The following is a 23,192-nucleotide window of genomic DNA, read 5'->3' as shown; positions in this document are numbered from 1 at the left end:
TTTTTTGTTGGTGTTCCGTGTTTGGGTCCATTATCACCCATAGAAGCCAGAAGAAATATAGTGTAATATCACATGTTCTATGTAAAGCCATTAAATAACAAGCCTTTTATGTATCGAGATTTTCTCTCCACTTACAAACAGCCATTAAACTCGTTTGGTGCAAATGATAACATTATATATATATTTTTTCATTTATTGTTTGATTCGATTTTATAACAATTGAAGTTAAAAATAATTATATTATTAATATTTTTTAATTTTTTATCCTTGTGCTATAATTGATCGCTTGGGGCAAAATTTTGTTTGAGATGGTCTCACGGGTCGTATTTTGTGAGATTATTCTCTTAATTGAGTCATTCATTGAAAAATATTATTTTTTATGTTAAGAATATCATTTTCTATTATGAATATCGGTAGGGTTGATCCGTCTCAAGGATAAAAATTCGTGAGATCGTCTCACAAGAGACCTACTCATCGCTTGGTATCTATAACCCGAGCCTTATTGACTATTGTTAAGAATCCAAAATGAACAATATTCCAGCAGAATAGAGTTTATTTGATACAATTAAAATAATTTAGAATCTGCATTTATCAAAAGAAACAGAAGATCCAGCAACAAGAGCTAGCTAGCTACCAAGAGAAGTGCAATGTAATTGCAAAAGGGAGAAACTATTAATAATATTATGAAGTTTCAAACATTAGTAAGTTTCTAATATATACTAATTTTCTTTTTCTTCTTCTTTTTGAAATCAAAATAGAAATCCATTAAAAATAACTCAGAAATCAAGGAAGATGAATGTATAATCATATGTTTTCTATCCGTTACAGAACCAACCAATTTAGCCAAAATATCAGTCGTATGATTCGCTGATATATGAACAAAAATAAAAATACAAGATCATATTTCCAACACTAAGACTCTAGTATGTTCGAAAATCAAATCAATCTAGATTCAACCATAATTAATATGTATTAATTTTTAAAATTAATTGGTCTTAAATGCTTTTTCTTTCTTTGCCTTTGAAGTTTTTTTATAACATACTTATATCTAGAAAAGTAGAGTTCTGATATATGTAGCAGTAACATCAAACAATCTCGTTGGTCCAGCAAATCGTTTCTCGTTGAATTTCGTTGTCATTACTAATTTATTTTCAAATAAAAAAACATCAAAAAATTTAAATGATGGATGAATCACCTATATTTTTGTATATATTAATTAATATATATTTTTTAAAGTGGAGCAGTAGACCTAACATTCGACACGTAAGGACAAGGACGAGTTCTAGTTAGGACATGCACTTTTTCAAATTCAACGACATTTGTAACCAATTCTCTTTAAAGTCAGTAAATATTATATAATAATACGTCAGCCAATGTTAACAAATCAAGATCATATTTTTAAATTCGAATCGGTCAGTCACTTTCAAAAATTTATAGTTAATAATATTACCATTTATTTTTTAAAGTCCTCATTTGATGATTTTTTAGTATTTATTTGAATCATATAACTGCTTTGATTAATCTAAAATTTTATTTGTTTCTACGTGTTTTTCTTTAATTAGTTAATTTTATTAATTTTAAAATTTTGAACATTAAAAAAATACGAATAAAAATAAATAGAATTCTCGTTATCTTATATTGAAAGAACCAAATGAGCATACAAGTGATAAACGAGACAAGAAATATATTATAGAAATTTCTCAAGCCAATCAAGTTCTTAGCCGATAAGAAGAAATTTTTCACAAGATTTCATCAATGGAGAAAAGGGTAGCAATAATCGGAGCAGGACTCAGTGGCCTTCTTGCCTGCAAATGCGCAGTATCTAAAGGCTTCAAACCCATTGTTTTTGAAGCGAAAGATCAAGTTGGTGGGCTCTGGACGCAAACCATCGAGTCCACCAAACTTCAGATTGCGAAACCGTACTACCAGTTTTCTGATTTTCCATGGCCGGATTCTGTCAAAGATATGTTCCCCCACAACTCCCAGCTTCTGGAGTACATTCAATCTTATGCCCAGCATTTCCATCTGTTGCAATATGTGAAATTCAACAGCGAAGTGGTTAGTATTGACTACGTGGGGGAGTGTGAAGATGAGATTCAGTCTTACGAATTGTGGGGTGGAGATGGGAAAGCTTTCGGATCCAAAGGGAAATGGAACTTGAAAGTTCATCACACGAAGGAGGATTCGACGAAGGTAATCGTTCTGAATTCCGAGCAGTTTGATGTTATTATAGTGTAGATGATCAAGATCAGTGATAAACAGCGGGCTGAATTTGTGATATTAAACAAGCTGTGTTGGCAGGTGTATGAGGCTGAGTTTGTGATACTGTGTATTGGAAGATTCAGTGGATTAGCAGACATCCCGGAATTCCCCGAAGGCCACGGCCCGGAAGTGTTCTCAGGGAAAGTAATCCACTCGATGGATTACTCTGCCATGGACAATGCAAGTGCTGCAAATTTCATTAAAGGAAAGAACATCGTGGTCATAGGTTCTGGGAAATCAGCAGTCGACATTGCCTTCGAATGTGCTCAGGAAAATGGTACGAAAATTCGATCTGTATCGTCCATCTAATGCGTAAATGATTGAATTTTAATCGATACTCGGTGATCAGGGATCGGGAAACCGTGCACCGTGATCCAGAGAACCATTCATTGGATGCTTCCTGATGCGGAACCATGGGGAGTTAACTTCGGTTATTTGTTTTTCAACCGATTCTGGGAGCTAATGGTTCATAAACCTGGGGAAGGGTTCTTTCAAAACATCTTAGCATTTCTACTTACACCTTTGGTAATCCTTCAACCAATGAAACTTGTGCTGGTGATAAATGGATTTCCATATTCATAATTTATGACCAGTCCTCGTGCTTTTTCACCGTGTAGCGATGGGGCTTGTCGAAGTTTGTTGAGAGCTACCTTAGATGGAAACTTCCCTTGAAAAAATACGGGATGATACCCAAGTGTAGTTTCGTTGATGACATATCTTCTTGTACGATATTTTTCCTGCCGGATAAGTTCTTTGATGAAGTTGAAGAAGGGAGCATCGTTTTGAAGAAATCGAAACGTTTTAGCTTCTGCAAAGAAGGTTTGCTAGTCGATGGAGAGGTCGATCCCTTGAAAGCGGATATCGTGATTTTTGCCACGGGCTATAGAGGAGATCAAAAGCTCAAGAATATCTTTGCCTCTCCAAATTTCGCTAACATCATTGCAGGAACTCCAACCTCTTCAGTTCCTCTATATAGGTAATGTTGCTTGTCTTGGACTGTTGAACTAAGTTTCATTGAATAACTTTCTTGGGACAAGTATATGTTAATCAAAGCCATTAATTGAAAACTTTGTGTTCGTTTCAAGCGGTTGGGTTCTTTTTGTTGAAATTATTGAAGTCTCTTTGTCATTAATACTTGTTTCAACACACTACACATACTTGATACTCTGTCACCAAGTACAGCTACAATCATCAATGGGTATTACTAATACCCCGAGTGTTGAGGAATTTGATTCCCTTTAAGCAGCACGTCAAGTTCCACTCTCGTGAATAAAGAAATATATACTGGGAAAGCTTCTGACTATAAATAAGGTCGTCTCCGCTCAACTCTGGATTAGTTCGGTCAAAGAACACGAGACCTATGCCCCCGAAATAGAAGCTTCACTTTCCCTTATGGTTTGGCAGGGACAATTGTATTTCATTTTATGATTTATGGACTCCTAGACTATGTTGGTTTAATGCAGACAAATGATCCATCCAAGAATCCCTCAACTAGCAGTAGTGGGCTACTCCGAGTCGATCTCGAACCTCTTCACATTCGAGATGAGATGTCAATGGCTCTCATTCTTTCTTGATCAAAAGTTTCAATTTCCAAGTGTGAAACAAATGGAAAACGATGTCAAAATGTGGGAGAATCACATGAAGAAGTATGCAATCAACAATATGTACAGAAGAGCTTGTATTGCCAGCACTCAGATTTGGTACAATGATCAACTCTGCAAAGATATTGGGTGCAATCCAAGAAGAAAGAAAGGGTTCTTCAAAGATTTGTTTGAGCCTTATGGAATTGCAGATTATAAAGGATCATATCTTAATTCGTAAATTTCGCCAATCAACCCAAAATATTTGCTTTATCAGATATTGTATTTCACAGCAGATCAAACGAGTTAATTCAATATCAAAATATACGACTATCATTAGTCATGACTATTGACGATATATTATTTATGTAGCAATAACAATAATTTTTATTTTGTTGAGTTAATTTAAAAAAGCTTGTGTGTTGTTTTATATTTTAATAAAATATGAAAATAATAAAATACTATTAAATTTTCTTTAAACTTAATCGTCCTCAATTTAATCATGTAATTATGTTACGACGATAGATTTTAGTCATAATGAAATAGATAGATAGTATCATTGTTAAAATTTTATAATTACCTAATCAATACATCATTTGTGACATGCACATATTTTCAATGTAATTATAAAAATTTAATATTTGTTTGGTCATTTAATTATATTATTTTGAATAAATAATTAAAATTGGAGTAGATATATTGTGAGACGGTCTCACGAATCTTTATCTGTGATACGGGTCAATCCTACTGATATTCACAATAAAAAAAATACTCTTAGCATAAAAAGTAATACTTTTTCATGGATTACTCAAATAAGATATCTGTCTCACAAAATACGATCAGTAAGACCGTTTCACACAAGTTTTTACTTTAAAATTGATCTTTAGAACATAGTTACATGACTATGATTAATTCAACTATAATTAATTATAAAAAAAATATATAACTAAAAACTACACATCTTTACATAACTAAAATTGACATTTTACCTAATTCTGATTCAAACTTTTATCTTTTTGGTTCAAATTCTATTATTGAGTACTATTTAACAAAGTTGGAAATGTGACTCTGAGTTTGCAAATTTGTTTTAAACAAATGGGGTGTTAAACATTCAAATCGTTCCAATTCAAAATTCATATATCGAGTCCACGCTAGTGTCACATTATATTTATCTGTAGTCGGGAAAAATATTAACAGTTTTTAAATGTAAAAAGGTTTTTATAGAGTTGTTCAGACACATATTTATTCTTAAAACAATGTTTAAAATTTTATATAAAAAGTTTATAATTTTTTTTACAAAAATATTTGATAGGTACTTGTCCAAATAGAAACGTGACTCCTGATCTAGACAAAAATTTATGTGAGACGATCTCACATGTCGTATTTGTTAGACGTGTCTCTTATTTGGGTCATCCATGAAAAAATATTACTTTTTATTCTTAGAGTATTACTTTTTATTGTGAAAATGGGTAGGGTTGACCCGCCTCACAGATTAAGATCCGTGAGATGATCTCACATGAGACCCACTCTATTTAGCAAAAACTTGTGTGAGACGGTCTCACGAGTCGTATTTGTGAGACGTGTCTCTTATTTTTGTATTTAAACTATTGAGGGAGATTAAGTTTAAAGAAAATTCAGTAGTATTTTATTACTTTCATATTTTATTAAAAAATAAAACAACACACAATCTTTTTTAAATTAACTCAACAAAATATAAATTATTGTTATTGCTACATAAATAATATATCGTCAATAGTCACGACTAATGATAGTCGTATAATTTGAGATATCTTAAATTTTTAAGATAAATATATGTCGAATTGATCTATAAGAAAACTATATAGAGAAGGAATTAATTAAAAAAATTGAAATAAAATAATGATAATGTCGATTTAGATGAAAAAATAAGACGAAATAATATTTTAAAGAACCATGTGAAAGAACTTATTTATTTATCTATTGTATATAATAGCAAAACATTAACAATAATTAGACTGAAGATAAATGTCCTATAGTTTTCAATTTTTTCGCTTTCCATAATTTCACATTCAAATCAAAACTTCTAGGAAACTAAATTTTAACTAAATGAAAATATTAAATTTATTTTTTTTCATTCGGCCATTCAAAGTTTTTTTGGCGTCGTTTTACGCTTTATTTTTAAATTATAATGTAAATTTCAAAGTTATCATTAACAAATTTTTTAAAATTTTTTTCAATACAAAAAAATGAATCAATTTTTTTTAAAAAAATTAATTATAATTTCATAAAAGAGGTTCAAATTTAACGTCGATATATCAAAAATTCAGTAATAATTACCCACTGAATCCAAGATTGACAAATAAATTAAAATTTAAAAACAATCATTAAGTTGACTTGACTGTTTATATATCTATTTATTTTTAGAATAATTTAATTATATATTATATACTATTAAAAAATCATAGAAACAATATCAATTTATGTTACCATGAATAATCAATCAACCCCAACCTTGAACACAGCAAGGAAATTTCATAAATAAAAGGAAAAATAAGATGGGCCATATCGGCTGACTATATTGCGAATATGGGTAGAGTAGATGCTACCTGTGGGGGTAGTGCCCTCACAGGATCTCAGCCATTGATTTTACATGGTGATTAAATCTGGACCTTTAATCACTTCATGGGGTGTATGTGTGTTTAAATCTGGACCTTTGATCATCTCATGAAGGCAGTGCCTCACAAGGTAGGGTGAAATAAACCGCGAATATGGGCTTTATTTATACCGCGGGAAAGAATCCTAATATCTCCACCAGCGGGTTACCGATTTCGGAGTCACCTTCAATGTTTGATCCAGCCAGAGAATTTACGAAATTCTTGGAAATTGGAACCAGAGAAAATGTGGTCACACGAAAAGATGTGGCCTTTGGGTGTGGTGGCAGTATCCACACCCAGGATCAAAAGTTGAGATTCATATCATGAGAAATAAAAAAATTTAAAAAAAAAAAATTGGGCAAAAAAAAATTCTGTCTTTGGATGTACCTGCAGACAGTGCCTGCAGGGGTTAGGGCGAAATAATCCGTCTCACAATCTTGGTACTTTTTGATTTCCTATGCTTGCGCTCCTATGATGTCTTCTCTTTCCCGTTCTGCCACTTTTTGTGGCTTCTTCTATACCCATAAAATCCTTAGGCTTGGCCAGCATTTTCTTGATTTTTTGCCCGCAGAAGAGTATTCCGGTGAATTCTACCCCCGATATCTACCTGAATTGTCCGGACTTTTGAAATCTCGTAGAGCGTTTCTGCCTTTTGAGGACACGCCATCGGCCATTCAAAGTTACTGCAACGGGCTTTTTCTTCTGGTCCGCTCCGGCTCAAATCCCACCGAGTATATTGTCTGCAATCCAACCACCTGTGAGTACATTGAACTCCCCATCAACCCCCATCACACAGGTGATGATAATGATCCCCATGTTGCCTCCTTAGCATTTGATCCCAGTGATTCTACTATTTCCTTTAAGGTTGTTCGAAGGGCAGCCGATGTGTCGCTCTCACATCCTATAAAGCTGGACCTTTTCACATCCGACTCAGGTAATTGGGCCACCCGTGTTCTAGTTCTTGACCACGTGCTTCATGGGTTCAATTGGATCGATCATTCTGTTTACGTGAATGGGCTTTTGTACGTGATATCTCTGGCCAAGTATCTACTTGGCTTTAATATCCGTTTCACAACCAAAACAGATATTACTCATCTGGCTATTGAGTTGCCTCATAAAGAAAAATTCGATGATTGTGGATCATTTGGGACATCCAGAGGGTGTGGTTTATTCCAATAATGACAAGTCTAAAATGTTAGATCAATTTTATTTATATGGGCTTATATGTGAATAATTATGTGTGTGGGTTGTCTATTAAGTTAAGTCCAAAATAAAGTGATCAATTAATGTTTCGGGTTATTGGGCTTTAATGTATCAGATGGGTTGTGGGTCTTTAATGTGTAGATACATAAGTGTAATTTCTGTTTTTATGATGGGTTAAAACGAAAATATCAGAAGATATTATCTATAAATAAGGGTCATGGTCCCCAGATCTCGGGTTGTCACTTTCACTATTCTCTCCCCCATTAAGAAAATAGTTCTGAAGAGAAAACTAAAGGATTCTCTCAAGGAAAGAGCGCGTAGATCTGGAAGATCAAGACACGTTCTAAACAATTCAGAATTATGGCTTCAGGTACGCTTCCGCTTAAGTTTTCAGTCAAATTCTTAATGATTTAGCATGATGGATTCTGCGGTTTATGGGTTTTCCCCAACAAGTGGTATCAGAGCCATTCATGTTTGAATCATTGAGATTTGTTTAAAGTTTTTGGATACTTTTTGGATCCAGATCTGAAAAATAAAATTTTGTTTAAATTTTTTTTATATGGCTTCAGATCTGAAAAATATATTGATATGTTTTCAGATCTGAAAATATTTTGATATGGTTTCAGATCTGCAAAAAAAAAAAAAAATATTTTGGTTTAGATCTGAAAATTTTTGTTCTATGGCTTCAGATCTGGAAAATATTTTGGTTGAAAATCAAATCTTTTAAAGTTTCAGTTTTGGTGAAAAGATTTGGTTGTAAAATTTAAAGATTTGGTATAAGATTTCGATTTTCCTTCCGGTTTTTGTTCAACAAAATATTTAAGAGGAAAATCGAAAATTCGGATTTTTTTTTTTATTTTTTTAAAAAAAAAAAAGATACGGTTTCGGGTCGGGTCGTACGGAACAGGTCGACCCGACCCATACGGGTTCGGTCCGGGTCTGACGGACCAGGTCAACCCGACCCATACAGATTCGGGTCGGGTCCTATGGACCGGGTTGGCCCGAACCATACGGATTCCGGCCAGTCGGCCCGGCCCGTACGGAATTCCGAAAAAAAAAAATTTATTTTTTTTTTTCGGTTCAGGTTTTTCGATTAAGGTTAAATTTTCATTAATTCAAATAATGATAAGGTTATATGTATTTTTAAAATTGATTAATTGAAATAAAATGTCGCCAAAGTGACCTCTTTTATGGAAATTAATTTTATTTTGAAATACAAAAGATTCTGGGTATATGTGATTTATATGAATATTGATCGGCCCAAAGGAAGGTTAATATTTAATATAATCACATATGCAATTGTGGTGGTAAACATGTGATAGTTGTTCGGTTTTTCATGTGAATAATAAATCGGCCCAAAGGAAGGTTGTTATTTGACATGATAGTTACTATCAGTGTTTGACTGCTGCGCCAGGATATCACTTACAAGTTAATCTTTTGTCCAAAGATTAAACATTAATGGAGTGCTCGATATTCTGTTTATGGGGGTTTACATTATTTGAATTTATTGATTATTTTATTTGGATATTTGGTTGAGCATGTATGTTTTGTTTTTGTTCTCTGTTCAGATTTGACTCCTGCAAATATTCATTCCAACATAAATTCTATTCCTATGTTAAATGGCTCGAATTTTAAATCATGGCAAGAGAATTTGTTGATAGTTCTCGGAGTCATGGATTTAGACCTTGCGATAAGGATTGACTCTCCTCCCGCCATTACGGATAAGAGTACCTCTGATGAAAAGAGGGAGTTTGAAAGGTGGGAAAGATCAAATCGCATGTGTATGATGATCATGAAGAAGGCCATTCCGGAAACATTCAGGGGCACAATGTCTAGCGACATTGCTACAGCTAAGGCTTTCCTTCAAGACCTCGAAAAGAGGTTTGCTAAAAGTGAAAAGTCTGAAATTGGTACACTTTTGGCAAGCCTCATTTCAATGAGGTACAGGGGTAAGGGCAACATCAGGGAGTACATTATGGAAATGTCTCATCTTGCTTCAAGGTTGAAAGCACTGAAGCTTGACCTCTCTGAGGACTTGCTGGTGCATCTGGTTTTAATATCTCTTCCTACTCAATTTAACCAGTTCAAGGTGAGCTATAACTGTCAGAAAGAGACTTGGTCTCTGAATGAGCTCATCTCGCACTGTGTCCAGGAAGAGGAAAGGTTGAAGCAAGACAAGACAGAAAGTGCTCATTATGCCTCTACCTCGAAGGATAAAAGAAAGAAAAGGAAGGATAAGGTTGCTGCGGATACACAGCCTTCGAAGAAACAACAGAAGAATCCTAGTGATTCTCAAAGTTCTGGTTGTTTTTTCTGTGGCAGTGATGGGCATATGAAGAAGCAATGCAGTAATTATCACGCTTGGCGTGCTAAGAAAGGTATGCTTCTGAATATGGTTTGTTCTGAGGTTAATTTAACTTCAGTGCCTAGACACACGTGGTGGATAGATTCTGGTGCAACAACTCACATCAGTGTGTCTATGCAGGGTTGCCTGGATTGCCGAAAACCAAGTGATGCTGAAAGATTCATCTATGTTGGTGACGGCAACAAAGTTGAAGTTGAGGCAATAGGAAAATTTAGATTGTTGTTAAAGACTGGAATATATTTGGATCTTTATGAAACATTTGTTGTGCCGTCTTTTAGGCGGAATTTGATTTCCATTTCTGCATTGGACAAATTTGGTTATTCTTGTTCGTTTGGAAATGGAATATTCAGTTTGTTTCTCGATTCAAAATTGGTTGGTTCTGGTTTTTTATCAGGTTACGATAATCTTTATTCTTTCGATGTTATTGCTTCATTTAATGAAACCCTGCAAACAAGTAGAGGCACTAAAAGAAAATTAACCAGTGAGGATTCAGCTGCGTTATGGCACAAAAGATTGGGTCATATCTCTGAAAAGAGAATAAGGAGACTTGTGTCAGACGAAATTCTCGAACCTTTAGATTACACAGATTTTAATAATTGTGTTGATTGTATAAAGGGAAAACAAACCAACAAAAGGAGATTTGAAGCCAATAGGTGTTCAAGCGTCTTAGAACTTATACATACTGATATTTGTGGACCATTCCCTTCGGCTTCTTGGAATGGTCAACAGTATTTTATAACTTTCACAGACGATTTTTCAAGATATGGCTTCATTTATCTCATTCATGAAAAGGCACAGTCATTGGATGTGTTCAAAAACTATAAAGCTGAAGTTGAAAATCAACTTGGCTTAAAAATTAAAATCGTTAGATCTGACCGTGGTGGTGAATACTATGGTAGATATGACGGTTCAGGTGAACAACGTCCAGGACCTTTTGCAAGATTCCTAGAGGAATGCGGTATCGTCCCACAGTACACTATGCCGGGTTCGCCCACTATGAATGGTGTTGCTGAAAGACGAAACAGAACGCTTAAGGACATGGTGAGGAGTATGATCAGTCATTCTACCTTACCAGAATCACTCTGGGGAGAAGCACTAAAGACCGCAGCATATATCCTTAACAGGGTTCCAACTAAGGCAGCGACCAAAACCCCTTATGAACTTTGGACGGGTAAAAAGCCCAGTCTTAAGCATCTGCACGTTTGGGGATGTCCAGCTGAGGCAAGGCCTTACAAGTCTAATGAAAAGAAACTGGACTCAAGGACGGTTAGTTGTTATTTTATTGGATACTCTGAAAGATCTAGGGGGTACAAGTTTTATGATCCCACGAGTAAGTCGATTTTTGAGTCAGGAAATGCCAGGTTCCTTGAGGATGTTGAGTTTGCGGGGGGAGATAAAGTAAGGGATATTGTCTTTGAAGAGGAATATGTAAATATTCCCACAGGTGTCTTGGACATTGATCAGGATCATATTCCTCACTTTGACCAAGACACAATACAGGAAGACAATATTAGAGATCCTCCCATTCCAGATGAACAAACTCAAGCACCTCCAGAACCTATGCCATTAAGGAGATCCACTAGAGAGCGGAGAAATGCAGTGCCGGACGATTACATTGTATTTCTTCAAGAACATGAGGCAGACATTGGATTGATGGAGGATGATCCTATTAACTTCCGTCAAGCCATGGATAGTTCTAACTCTCAAAAGTGGAATGATGCCATGAATGAGGAGATAAAGTCCATGAAGGACAATGACGTATGGGATCTTGTCCCATTGCCTAAAGGTACGAAGCCCATTGGTTGCAAATGGATATTTAAAACCAAGAGGGATTCGAAAGGCAATGTGGAAAGATATAAGGCTCGTCTTGTCGCTAAAGGCTTTACACAGAAAGAAGGCATTGATTATAAAGAGACTTTCTCTCCGGTTTCTTCGAAAGACTCTTTAAGGATTATAATGGCTTTGGTGGCGCATTTCGATCTTGAGCTTCATCAGATGGATGTAAAGACTGCGTTTCTAAATGGTGACATTGATGAAACGATTTATATGGTGCAGCCAGAAAATTTTGTGTCCAAAGACACAAATAATATGGTTTGCAAATTAAAGAAATCCATCTATGGGCTCAAGCAAGCATCTCGACAATGGTATTTCAAATTTCATCAAGTGATCATCTCGTTTGGTTTTGAGATGAATTTGGTCGATGATTGTGTGTACCATAAGTTCAGTGGGAGTAAGCATATTTTTCTGGTTTTATATGTTGATGACATTCTGCTCGCTAGCAACGATATAGAGTTGTTGCATGAAACCAAGAGATTTCTAGCTAAGAAATTTGAGATGAAAGATCTTGGTGATGCATCTTTTGTACTGGGTATTCAGATACATCGGGATCGTTCTCGGGGTATTCTTGGATTATCTCAGAAAGGCTATATCGAGAAAGTTCTCAAGCGATACGGAATGCAAGATTGTAAACCAACAGATACCCCTGTGGCTAAGGGAGACAAATTTAGTCTCAAACAATGCCCAAAGAATGATTTTGAGGAAAAAGAAATGCAGAAGGTTCCCTATGCATCTGCAGTGGGGAGTCTGATGTATGCTCAGGTTTGTACACGTCCAGATATTGCGTACGTGACAGGAATGTTGGGACGATATTTAAGTAATCCAGGAGTGGAACATTGGAAAGCAGTCAAAAGGGTTTTACGGTACTTACAGAGAACAAAAGATTACATGCTCATATATCGGAGGTTGGATCAGCTTGAGATCATTGGGTATACTGACTCCGATTTTGCTGGATGCCAAGATAGTATGAAATCTACGTCGGGCTACATCTATCTCCTTGCTGGAGGTGCCATTTCCTGGAAGAGTGCTAAACAGTCACTTATAGCCTCTTCCACCATGGCAGCTGAGTTTGTAGCGTGTTATGAGGCATCCAATCACGGAATATGGCTGCAAAATATTGTCACGGGACTGCGCATTGTTGATGGCATTGAAAAGCCACTAAGATTATATTGTGACAATAAATCAGCAGTTATGTATTCCAATAACAACAGGAGCTCGACGAAGTCAAAACATATTGACATCAAGTTTCTGGTTGTTAAAGAAAGAATTCAGAGTGGAAAGTTGTCTATTGAGCATATCGGTACAAACTCCATGGTTGCGGATCCGCTTACTAAGGGACTACCACCCAAACAGTTTCATGAGCACACTGCTAGTATGGGTGTTATGTCAATTGAGGAAATTCAGTTTTAGTGGGAGTTTGTTATTTTAAATGCTTTTTTCAGTTGTAGACATTTTCAGTTACAGTTATGTAAATTTATTTTGTGCAGAAATAAATTTCAAGTTAAGTCACACTCTGATTATGATTTAAAGTTTGATCTCAATAAGGTTAAAGGGAGGACCAGTTGGAAATAGGCATGTTACGGTCACATTGCATGAAATTTCCATGCTACACATCCACTTCATAATCCATGTCATTCAGTTGTGTTGGCATATGTGACCATTGATGGGTCGAGTTACCTTGAGTGTAGCGAAGACTGCTTTGATCCTATGTTGATGTGATTGATGGACCGGATTGGTTATAGATACATTTCGGAATGACAACAATTTTGAGCTCATAAGGTTATTTTCACAAACATAATTATAAGGTTGCACATATAGCCCAAGTGGGAGATTGTTAGATCAATTTTATTTATATGGGCTTATATGTGAATAATTATGTGTGTGGGTTGTCTATTAAGTTAAGTCCAAAATAAAGTGATCAATTAATGTTTCGGGTTATTGGGCTTTAATGTATCAGATGGGTTGTGGGTCTTTAATGTGTAGAGACATAAGTGTAATTTCTGTTTTTATGATGGGTTAAAACGGAAATATCAGAAGATATTATCTATAAATAAAGGTCATGGTCCCCAGATCTCGCGTTGTCACTTTCACTATTCTCTCCCCCATTAAGAAAATAGTTCTGAAGAGAAAACTAAAGGATTCTCTCAAGGAAAGAGCGCGTAGATCTGGAAGATCAAGACACGTTCTAAACAATTCAGAATTATGGCTTCAGGTACGCTTCCGCTTAAGTTTTCAGTCAAATTCTTAATGATTTAGCATGATGGATTCTGCGGTTTATGGGTTTTCCCCAACATAAAATACTAGTCTGGCGGCTAGAACACGGTGTTCACTGGATTCTCCAGCACATAGTGATCTTCGATGAGATGGTGTCACAAAACCCGCAACATAAGTGGTTGCGGTGGCTCCACAACATGGGAGAGATTAAAGTTTACAGCTTTCATCCCAAGTCAGAAGTAATATTTGTAGGAACACCTCGCCTAGTGCTCCAATATAGTCCAAATACCAAGCAGCTTAAATTTTCCGTCAGTTCCGACGCCGACGGGAAATCGTGTGTGGTCAATACAAAATGTACCCTTCCTCGTGCTCCGGTTATTCTGAATGGTGTTCTCTCTTCATCCAGTAAGTTCTCCTAGTCATGGTTCGCCGGAACGGCCGTTATGCGGCCGGAACGACCGGAACGGAACGGGAACGGTGACAACCGTTCCAAAGTTCCAGGACAAATCGGTGATTGTTTTGTAGCGCTGTTCTTCGACGTTTTATCAGCGATTTAACGGAAAAGCGGAACGGAACGAGCGGAACGGAACGGTTTTGATGTTTAAAAAATATGGTTATGAGATATTCATGGTTCATTACGGTGTATGGTAATAGAATGGTTATGTTATTGGTATTATATTTCATAGTTGTTGATGATTATGAAAATGAATGTGTAGAATAGAAAGTTGATCTTGAGTCAAATAGGAAATGGAAGTGCATAAACGGTATGAAAAATGTAGCAGTAGTTGTGGTTTATAGTATAATGTTTTGTATATTGATCCAATTGTTGTGAGGCCACCTCCATTAGAAAGATAAGATATAAGACTATAACTTTCATGTTTTGAGTTTTATTCAAATCATTAGGTATTCGGATACGATAATCGTCGTGACGAAACACTATTACAAAATCAGTCATCCCATTCTAATGATCTTTCGTCATCTCAATCTATATCCCTATGGACAATCACATCAATATCCAAATTTTCGAAATCAATTTAATGTACGAGATAGTGATGAAGAATATAACAATGATCTCGCTCCTCCGCGTCACTCTTCATGGTATTAGCTTTGATATGTTATAATTTTTAGTGTGTATTTCTTATTGTGCTATTATTGTAAAATAGTTTTGTATTGAGAGATTAATTTGTAATAACTTCATATATTTTATTTTTTAGTATGATGTAATTTATATTTTAATTTTTTTTACCAATTTTTTGAATTTATTAATTTTTTTATACAACCGTTCCGCAACATAACATTGGAACTGGAACGTTAGTTGCCGTTCCAAGCACCGCAACCGTTCCGACGAACCATGCTCCTAGTTTCTCTTTTACAACTTTGTGTGAGCCATGACATATTTCTGTATTCATGATTTATGAGGTTTTCTTTTGTTGCAATGGTTCTAAGCCTACGTTTTGTGTGGTATTTCTTGGAAACAGCTACACGATAAATATAAACATGTCATAATTGAGTTGAACAAAAGGACGTGCTGATATTTGTGTCCAACGTAGTTACATCATTTGAACTCCCGGGCCTCTCTAATCAGTGCGATTATGTAAGGGGAAAGATGCATCTCAGTCTTCAAATTAAACGTCTTTACCAAAGCTTTGGAAACCACAGTCTCACTGCTGTCGCTGTCAACGATCACATTGCACACTTTACTTCAAATAGTGCATCGGGTCTGGAATATTTAATGTCATTGAGATTATCTTTCTTCTTCAGGGCTTCCAAGAGGAATTGAACAATACATGCTACTTCTTCCCATCCCGTTCAAACATGACACCCTTGTAGATATCTTCACCAAGCTCTTGCTTCTCTAGTCCTTGTCACCACCATCTTCTACATGACTAATATACCTTCTATTTGGACAATTATTCAATAGAAAACCTGGTTGGTTGCTATCATTCTTCTAGAGTTATATGTTCATAAGGGTCAGTATTGACTAGTTGTGGTTGCTGATTTTGACCTTGAGTATTAGGTCGAACACGGGCTGAAGTTTCAGTCCGATTTGACTTTGACTTTGACTTTGACTTTTTGGGTTGAATGGGCATTGTTACCATAATACCATGTGAAATCTATGTTCATTGAAATGGGGTTACTTGAAAACAACTTCATACTTAATATATAGTTTTATGAATATGCTCTGATTATATCAAGGCTTAAATTAAAATCGAGGACATTTGTTTATTAGAAGGACGAGACAGATTTAGGTGCATAGATATCATAGAGGCTAAGCAGAAGGCAAGGCAAGGCAAGTCAATCAGATAGTTCGAACCTAAATATGTGAAAACATTTCATTAAAATGCAATCCAGCGTGCACTTACAAAATATTATGCAAAAACAAGTTGTCATTAATTTATAAATTAAAATAAATCTCTGTCACCTTGCAGTTCTTTTTGGATTCTGTGTGCCAACACTTATTGCGCGTTTGATAGGTGCCTTGAAGGTTGAAAGTGCACTAATACTGGGGTTTCATGGTTAAGGTGTTGCACTACATCTAGGGATTGCGGTTTGACTTGTGTGGAGGCACAAGTACTTGGCCTCGCTAAGACTTGAGGCTGGAATCTGGTCTTGCTTTTTAATAACTATGACTATGATTTGGGTTTAGAAACTTGATACCCAATTATTGAGAAAGTGGCATGTGTTTTTACAAGGACATCTTGGTTTGTTCTGGTCAAGATTTGATCCATCGGTCAGCATCTTCCTGCAATTTGCTCAAAATTTTAAAATCCCACTTTGCATCTGTATCAGAAAGAATTTTATTGTGTAGGTAACGGGGCCCGTTCATCTCGTTTCCAAGCGTTCAAGTTTCGTAATAGGTATGTGTGCCTGCAGCTATGACTTTTGTTTTACATTTTGACTGTTGATTGTATCTCATGGCATATGCCATTTGCGTATACATTCTCAGGCTCTTACCATGATGAAAGGCATGAGATTGCGAATGTGCTGGAAGATGCAAGGTTGAGGATAACACAAGGGAGAAAGATCAGTAGTGTCAAGGATTTCATTTAGTTATTGTCTAGTTTTGTTTAAGTTTGTCATCTGTTGTCACAATTATGCTATTTATTTTGTGCAATTTTTTTGCTTCTCTTATTTGGGCTTAATCTTTTGGTTCAAATTATATTAGACTTTGAATGTATTGAAGGATTGGATTTGTTGGAGGATTTCAAATAAAAGATTTGAAATGCATGGATTTCAAATGACCAAGTTAGATAGTGGACTAGAAAATACTAATCCTATGAGGCAATTAGGATGCCAAGAGTTCTTATGTAAATATGATACTAATGAAATACTAGTCTTAAGGTAATTAGGATGCTAGAATTACGTTAATTGAATACTAATAAAAGATCAATGCTAATGCACTTAAACAACTAAAACTTTCCAGAAAATAATAAATAGAAAGCTAAAACATTATTTTTTTGCTGCATCAATCTCCTCATCTTGAAGAAGACTTGTCCTCGAGTTGCAATGGTGAAAAGAAATTGGAGATGTTCATGTAACTTGGAAGATCAATTTTATAGGCACTGTCACCATTCTTCTCGAGAATTTGGTAAGAACTAATTTTCTTGTCTTTGAGATTACTGTAAGTACCGAATGGAAGTCTGTTATTGCGTATATGGACGACTGCCAAATCTCCCTCACTAAATTTCTTCTCGTGTCTATACTTGTCTGCTGTATTAACCTCGTCGAGATTTTCTTCAAATCATCAGGGATCCGCTGAATATTCTCCACAAATTCCTCTACATCACAGACGAAGGAAGATGCATCAAATCCATTATATGCTCTTGAGCACTAGCTGTCTAGCCCAGAGGCTAAGCGTAAGGCAAGGCGCACAATTCGATAGATAGAATCTAAATACGTTAAACATGTCATTACATGCAGTGGAGTATATACTTGCAAACTATTATGCAAAAACAAATTGTCATTAATTTATAAATGAAATTCACTATTATCTTGCATTTCCTTTTGGATCCATACAGTTAATGTCCGAGGCTTGACTTAGCCTTGCTGAGATTTCAGGCTAGACGCTGTCTTGTGTGTTTAATAATTATGATATGATTTGGGATGCTTGAGAAAGCTGCCCTTACTTAGATTTGATCCATGGGTTAGCATGCACGTGCTATTTGCACAAAAAAATAGTGAGATTCCCTTCGCATCTTGTCAGAATGAATTTGATTGTGTAGGTACAGGGACTTGTTCATCCTGTTTCCAATTGTTCCAAGTTTCATGGTAGGTATGTGTGCATGCACTATGATGTTCTGTCTGTGGATTGTTTCTTGTGGCCCATTCCTTTTGCTTATATATTCCCTGCCGCTGATCACGATGAAGGCTATGATTTGTTGAAGGTGCTGGATGAAGTTGAGGATGAGGATGAGGATGACGCAAAGGAAAAAGATTAGTAGAGCTTAGGATTTTATGAGACGACCTTTTAAGTTATGATTATGCTATTTATATTGTATAGGATTTTTTCTTTCTTGAGGAATTTATGTTTGAAACTTGTTAATTTATTGAAAGTTTTGATTCTACACTTTCTCTTTCCCATATTCTATTGTAGAATACCAATAATTAGAAGTCTGCATTAAAAGTTTTATAGGGAAAAAAATAATTGATTTGTGAATTCATTTCGAAGACTGACTGTCACTGTGAAGAGTCCTTCGAGCAATGCAATGATACCCTTGTACAAACCAGTTGGACTCTGTGGCTAGTGCAGAAATTTGTTGGTCTTTTACATTTTACAAGAGATCGGACTTTTACTGTCAAGATTTTATTGAAATGAAATAAATTTATTTTAACTTTTATAAGGAAATCATTGTGTGTGAATATGCCTTTTGCATTAGAATTTGTTTGCAAAGTCGAGCCAAGATCAACATGCTATCAAGTATTTGGGGATGAGTGGGTGAGTTTTGCAGACTACCAACCACGCACAAACAGCTATCAAAGATTTGTCACATGCAGATGTCTTAACTTCAACTCCGGTCCTTGGACATTTGACTTTTGCTAAGGCATTTATTCTTGAATATGACGCTTCCAAGGTGTCCAATTCAAGTTCCAGATCGATGGCACGCACCAGAGGCATAGTTTAAGCAAAAAATTTTGCAAAGGGCATCCGCATATGTCCACCAGAATTTCAAATATTTCTATAAGGTATGGGTTTCTTTTGTACGAAGGACGATATTTTTTATCCAGCAAATCGCCTTTGAAAATCATGGGCTTTCTTTGGACATGCATGTGGCAATCTATCTATGCCAAACTACCGAGTATTCAACAGAAAGGCCTTGTGGGTTACTCTAACCTACTTAAATGCCCAAGAAAATTTGTGAGGATATCGCTATGATCAAGCCCATTAGAATTCTCAACCGGAGCAGTATTTACGTCAGATTTAACGATTTAAATGAGCCATTTAAAAAAAAAAAAATCAAACAAGCCCGTTAGAATGTGCAGAAAGAAACACCTTAAAATTCCATTTCAACCTTGACGCATCCATAACATTTATTTTTTACTAAAAAAATGACAAATTTTTAGATAAATTCAAGAGTAACTAACCTATACAAAAAAAATAAAAATCTACAGTACATTCAAGAAATAGCCCTATATATTAAAATTGAGAGAATATTTATATCTAGGAAATTAGTGTTTTGTTTAATTTAGTCTAATTACCTAAACGAAAAAAATTAATTCATCCACAGTATTTTATAAAATAACAATAATTTAAAAATAAGTTTATTTCCACTCAGCCCATTGATATAGCCCGGCCCACCAATTATGCGCGGGGAACACTTCTCCTTCTCCGTTACTATCGTACACTGAGCAGCAGTTTACACTCCACAGTACTGTGCTCATTCCACGCTTTTCCCAGCTTCGTCTACTCTCCCTCTCCTTCCTACAGCAGAATTTTGGACATGGAAAGATACAGCACGTTAATCCATGGTTTAAACTCGATGTAAGTACGTTTACTCATGAAATTATTTTAAATTTTGTCGTTTGATTTCTCGCATTGTCAGGATAGAAACTTTTTTATCGTTAATTATTGTTCTTCTCATTTAATTTCTGCTGGTATTTCAGATAAATTTTTGACTCTATATTTTTCACATGATGTACGTGACTAGTTCAAAGGTTGATTTTGCATGTTCTCAGTTAGTTGTTTTGTAAATCCTCATTATTCATCACTCCGACTAATGTTCAAAAGAGAGAAGTGGATTTATGCATTAAACTATGTTTCATGTTAGTAAACATAATCTCATGATTCAACCAGAATCTGTAGCGTGTGGATTAATTATTGGCATTGAGGAGCTCATCGATTATAGCTTAAATAGGTATTTTTAGGTGTGATTGTTAATGATGTTCCAGGTTGAGTAAGTTATCTTGAATTAATGTATTCCTGGAAGAAAACACACTCCATCATTCAGACACTAATTCCTTGCTTTTGATGTATCTTATTTTGAGTGCTTCAGGATCACAGATTATAGAGATGCTGTGACTGTTCAATTGGGATTCCCGATTGTGATATCTGTGGACCTTGGGTACATGTTCAATTCTTCAATTTTTTTCAGGACATCGATGGTGTAGAGGACTTTCTTCCCAATTTGATTATTTTTTTTCTCTTTCACAGACTTGCAGTGGGGAGTCCTCTCCCATGCTCTCTTTTGGTGACCTGCACTTTTACAAATATTGACCTCTAGCTGGAACCAAGCAATGTTGATCGATTACTTCCATTTCTACATGAAGAGGTCTAGTTTATGCATTACATCACCACTCTCTTTAAGTGTGTGTAGCAATATTAGGATTTTTATTTGGTTAATCCATGGAGGCAGAGATGATATGAGATGCTGCAGCTAATGCATGAAAGGAATTAAGCCAATACCTTAGAACACGAAATCATTTTAGGAGCTATGGATCGAGAAATGTTGCAGTAGCCTACTGTATATTTCCTTTAGAAATCTAATTAATAGGATGGCATAGGGCTTAAGCTAATATCAGCTCATCATTTTTTTCATCTGTGAAACCTCCCCTTCCCCTTCACTTATCTTCTTTCTTCCCTTTGGCATCAATAGTTGCTGTCCATAGTTCAAGTTGTTGCAACTATTTGTGTTGTTTTGTCATACAATTATTCTTGTTAAGTTCATACATCAACGCAGCTGAAAGATGATCTTGAAGAGGGAAAGATAGGCAGAATCTTAGGCATTGTTAAATGTTACTTCACGGATAGTTCTTCCAAAAGTGTGAGTTTTTTTGGTTTGTGTATTTAATTCTGTGTACCAAGTTACCAACAATCCATTCATGAACCGAGCTTTTCCTTTATGATGTCTTTCTAATACACTAAAATGCATTTATATTTGCAGTCTTATGACGATGAAAGTGGATCTGCTCCGTCGAGCATTAGAAGCCAAGCATTTTCTTTATCTTCATACTTCCAGTCCATGTATGAAGTATTGAACAAAACCGGTAAGCTTTTTGTCTTGGATCGATAAATCCTTTGTTGAAAGTACGGGTTTCAAATGATATTGATGTTAGGTACAATTGAAATCAATCATTAAAACAATACTGTATCATAAACCTGAAATGAATTCTAATCATGTCAAATTATATTCTGACGCCTCTTATACAGCTATCAGCACACTTTTTAATATATATGTGTGGAAACAAATACAGCACACACATCAAAATGTAACAGATACATATATAACGTTTATTTATATGAATCTGTCTGTTGGGCTCTATTGTTTTTCTTTTAATATATTTGTGCCTTCTTGACGTAGTTGCTCACGACTTCCATTGAATTGATCTTTTTGTTGTTACAGGAATAGGCGGATATGGTCGTGTCTTTGAATGTAGATACAAACTCGACGGGATGACGTACGCAGTAAAAAAGATTTCATTCTCTTTCTTTCCATGTGAAATTTTTAAGCATTGTTGGCTGGCCTCGGATTTTGTTTTGAAATATAAAATGACCAGGGAGGTCAAGAAAATGGCGCAATTGCATCATCCAAACATTGTTTGTTACCATCAGGTAATTTACAATTTTGTTAAATAACTCGCTATCCTGACCTATGGCAATTATAAAATATTGATACCTAAAGCTTATTTTTTTATTATTCTTTTTGCAGTCTTGGATTGAGGAAGGTTATGACCTATCCAGTGCAGATGATGAGTCATATGGGACAGATACTTCTAATCCACCAACCAAGACACTCTATGTGGCAATGGAGTTTTGCCATGGGGGGCAAAATAAAAATTTGTTTGCTTTCTTATGTAGCAAATAGTATTTGTTTCGAATTAACCCTGATAAACTGCTAATTGATTTGAAGGACATTGGAAGGCATAATAAAAAATCCACTGGATCTGGGTACGATTTTGAAGTATTTTACGCAGATGGCCAAAGGTTTGGTACACATCCACGAAAAGGGCATAATCCACATAGACTTGTCTAAGCAAAATGTAATGCTGGACTCAAATGGGAACATCAAAATAGGAGATTTCGGATTTGGTAAGTTTGATTTTATAATGTTATTTACTCTCTTTTAGTTTTTAAATTTAACTTTTTGCAATTATTTCTATCAGCCATGCTCTTTGATAGTGGAGCAGACGACAGTTCAACGGTGAGTACATCCGGACCAATAGGAAATGTATCCTACCGTACTCCAGAAATGACAAGATCTCCTACGTTTATAAATGATAAAACGGGTATCTTCTCGCTCGGATTGATGGTGTTTGAGGTGGTTCATCACATGCCGACTCAATCCGAAAGAGCACATAAATTTGATCAAATAAGAAATGGTTCGTTAGATTAGAGCATTATAAATCTGATGTCTGTGATTTTATCATCGAGCTATTGGAAATCAATCCATGCAATCGTATTTCCGCGAAAGAAGTTTTGGATTTAGTTGGGGATTTGAGAGACTTTTAATTTTTCATTAATGTAACCATACTTACAATTTGTTTGGTTAAAAAATAAAAATAAAAGAAAACATGACATAACAAGAATCCAACAGTTAAAAAATAAAAATAAAGAATACGGGACATAACAAGAATCCAACAGTATGTTTACATTAATGAAAAATT

At 35.4% G+C, this 23,192-nt stretch overlaps 2 protein-coding genes and 1 long non-coding RNA gene across 7 annotated transcripts; all 3 read left to right on the top strand.

Annotated features, from left to right (window-relative positions):
- The first annotated feature begins 1,676 nt into the window (after positions 1–1,676).
- Positions 1,677–4,226, top strand: LOC140821155 (probable flavin-containing monooxygenase 1). Of its 2 annotated transcripts, none has more exons than XM_073181565.1 (5): positions 1,677–2,193; positions 2,290–2,539; positions 2,612–2,787; positions 2,880–3,238; positions 3,726–4,226. In XM_073181565.1, exons 1-5 carry the CDS (start codon positions 1,756–1,758, stop codon positions 4,081–4,083), a joined length of 1,581 nt encoding a protein of 526 aa, XP_073037666.1. In that variant the 5' UTR covers positions 1,677–1,755; the 3' UTR covers positions 4,084–4,226. The 2 variants fall into 2 exon arrangements, with proteins under 2 accessions (XP_073037666.1, XP_073037667.1); XM_073181566.1 differs by having other exon boundaries at positions 1,681–2,193; positions 2,302–2,539; positions 3,726–4,221.
- A 2,683-nt stretch (positions 4,227–6,909) lies between these two features.
- Positions 6,910–18,547, top strand: LOC140821152 (uncharacterized). 4 transcript variants are annotated; one of them, XR_012115657.1, is made up of 5 exons: positions 6,910–7,232; positions 7,340–7,409; positions 16,903–16,951; positions 17,041–17,682; positions 17,843–18,547. XR_012115657.1 is itself a non-coding variant. In XM_073181564.1 (4 exons), the coding sequence occupies exons 1-3, from the start codon at positions 6,947–6,949 to the stop codon at positions 17,051–17,053; spliced, it is 525 nt and encodes a 174-aa protein (XP_073037665.1). In that variant the 5' UTR covers positions 6,910–6,946; the 3' UTR covers positions 17,054–17,092; positions 17,580–18,547. The 4 variants fall into 4 exon arrangements, 1 of the variants encoding a protein (XP_073037665.1); XR_012115656.1 differs by having other exon boundaries at positions 6,910–7,409; XM_073181564.1 differs by having other exon boundaries at positions 6,910–7,409; positions 17,041–17,092; positions 17,580–18,547.
- A 556-nt stretch (positions 18,548–19,103) lies between these two features.
- On the top strand, positions 19,104–22,992 carry LOC140821151 (uncharacterized). Its single transcript, XR_012115655.1, has 8 exons — positions 19,104–19,277; positions 19,868–20,073; positions 20,196–20,653; positions 20,743–20,860; positions 21,269–21,575; positions 22,039–22,140; positions 22,238–22,617; positions 22,692–22,992. It is a non-coding gene; the product is annotated as an uncharacterized lncRNA (long non-coding RNA).
- Positions 22,993–23,192: the final 200 nt, after the last annotated feature.

The sequence above is a fragment of the Primulina eburnea genome, unplaced genomic scaffold, assembly GCF_022965805.1.
Source record: "Primulina eburnea isolate SZY01 unplaced genomic scaffold, ASM2296580v1 ctg443_ERROPOS100000, whole genome shotgun sequence".
In the NCBI taxonomy this organism is placed as follows: domain Eukaryota; kingdom Viridiplantae; phylum Streptophyta; class Magnoliopsida; order Lamiales; family Gesneriaceae; genus Primulina; species Primulina eburnea.
Note: the sequence above shows the minus strand (reverse complement) of the source record. Positions and strands in the feature narration are given on the sequence as shown.

Coding starts and splice junctions, on each gene's coding strand:
- LOC140821155 (XM_073181565.1), top strand. CDS start 1,756: ATGGAGAAAAGGGTAGCAATAATCGGAGCAGGACTCAGTGGCCTTCTT. Junction 2,788..2,879: donor CATTTCTACTTACACCTTTG/GTAATCCTTCAA, acceptor TTCACCGTGTAG/CGATGGGGCTTGTCGAAGTT. Junction 3,239..3,725: donor TCTTCAGTTCCTCTATATAG/GTAATGTTGCTT, acceptor GGTTTAATGCAG/ACAAATGATCCATCCAAGAA.
- LOC140821152 (XM_073181564.1), top strand. CDS start 6,947: ATGATGTCTTCTCTTTCCCGTTCTGCCACTTTTTGTGGCTTCTTCTAT. Junction 7,410..16,902: donor CCTTTTCACATCCGACTCAG/GTAATTGGGCCA, acceptor TTTATTGTGTAG/GTAACGGGGCCCGTTCATCT.